The following is a 1,752-nucleotide window of genomic DNA, read 5'->3' on the forward strand; positions in this document are numbered from 1 at the left end:
TGCGGCTGGGGGACCCCCGCCGCCGCCTCCCCCGGGGCTCCTCCTCCGGGTCGGGACAGGGAAAGGCGGGCAGAGGGGGCCCAACCGCCCGCTTTGTCCTCGTCCTCCTCGCCGAGGCACTGAAGAGCCTCTCCGGGTGCTTGCCGCCTCTGACAGCTCCTGCCTTTTCCGAGCCGGTCATCTCGGAAACGGCCCCCTTCCTCACCCTGCCGTGGGTAGATTTTGTGTTTCCAGTTCTTCCAGCTCAAAACTTCACCACCTGACCCGAGCCTGCTCTGCAGGCGGCCTCTGACCGGCCTTTGCAGTTGGTCTTTGCAGACCCCTTGCTGGTCTGCCGGTTGCCTTCAGGCGTTCGTAGTTTTTCCTTCTGATCAGCAGTGAACTTGCTGAAGAGCCGAGGAACGGTATCAGTGAAACTTGAATAGAAATAGTGCAACACAGCCAGGCTTCCCAGTGACTGCCCACGGAGATTGGCTGATGACTGTATTGATTCACTTCGCCTGGGAATTATGAATATTGTAGGAGGCAGGCTTTGAAATCAGAATGTCATTGAAGTCCTACATGAAGCTTCTTGGACTTTGATGATATCTACATGATTGCTTTTACCAGTCTCATTTGTAAGCTCCTCAAAGAATGAAGTCAGTTTTTTTTTTTTTAAAGAAAGCTCTTTTCTATAAAACCATGTTGACTAATGCTAATGATACTCATAATGTGCTGCTTTCAGCCCTTAATGACTGAACTTTGTACCAACTTCTCCCTTAGTTTGCCTAGGACCACGGCTATCTTATCTGTCCTATCCTGCTGGCCCCTTTGAATACCAATGTGACATGAACACCGTTTGAGACTTCTGGATTTTAAGTTCCCTAAGTTGTATTAAAAATCAACAAGCAAGGGAGATCTCCTCCAGTCAGGTTTTTTTAGGACTGCTGAGTGCAAATTATCTAAACCTACTGATCTGTAAATACTTAACCTGTAACAGATGTTAACATCCCTCTGATGCATAATGGCTTGACAAAGACATCGTCTTCTTTGTGCAATACACTCAAACATTTCTGTGTCTTTTATGTCATAATATGAGATCAAGGTTTTAGATCACGATCAAGTGTTTACAACCTTGAAGCTGATCAAAAAAGAAAGATGTTCTAGCAGCCTCCTTCAGATAAACTATTAGCGAGTGAAGTGGTTGCTGCGGAGGTTAGAGAGGATAAAAGTGGCAGTAATTGTGAGACAAGATGACTTGATAACGATATTAGACATTGTGGCAGAGAGGAAAGGCTGGTTCTTTTAATCATGCTGGTGGAAGGAATAGCAAGTGACACTGTAAGTGTGGGTGTGGGAAGAAAATGGGAGAAGACTCATAACGTTGCCCTTGCGCAGAAAAGGTGACCTACCTAGAGAACATCTTCCATTGCTGCAGAGAGATGGTGAAATAAGCCATGGCTGGCAATTGCAGAGGAAATCTGAGATCCCACCCCAACTGATCTGATCATCTGCCCTGAGGCTGATCGGGTTGGAGTACAGGACAGATCACTGCTGAGTAATATATCCATGAGTCATCAGCACCCAGCAGTAGCAACCTCTGGATGACTAGAGGAAGTCGCAGTGAGATGGGCTGGAGAGAATGACCACGAGAGCCCGGTGAGATTCAGAGAAAGAAAAGAGAAGCAGAAATGCCAAAAAAAAAAAAAGCTAACCTGGTGGCCTGCGAAATGGGAGCTGCATTAATACAAACTCGTGCTTCGGTTTTGATTA

General features: G+C 46.9%; 1 protein-coding gene across 1 annotated transcript in view; it reads right to left on the minus strand.

The window, feature by feature from the left end:
• TRIM45 (tripartite motif containing 45) overlaps positions 1-181 on the minus strand; it is a 9,055-nt gene extending 8,874 nt beyond the window's left edge. Inside the window, exon 1 of the mRNA XM_009287158.1 lies at positions 4-181. Within this exon, the coding sequence (XP_009285433.1) occupies positions 4-181 (178 nt within the window). The remainder of the gene's footprint in view (positions 1-3) is intronic.
• Positions 182-1,752: the final 1,571 nt, after the last annotated feature.

This window comes from Aptenodytes forsteri, unplaced genomic scaffold (genome assembly GCF_000699145.1).
Source record: "Aptenodytes forsteri isolate BGI_AS27 unplaced genomic scaffold, ASM69914v1 Scaffold216, whole genome shotgun sequence".
Classification (NCBI taxonomy): Eukaryota; Metazoa; Chordata; class Aves; order Sphenisciformes; family Spheniscidae; genus Aptenodytes; species Aptenodytes forsteri.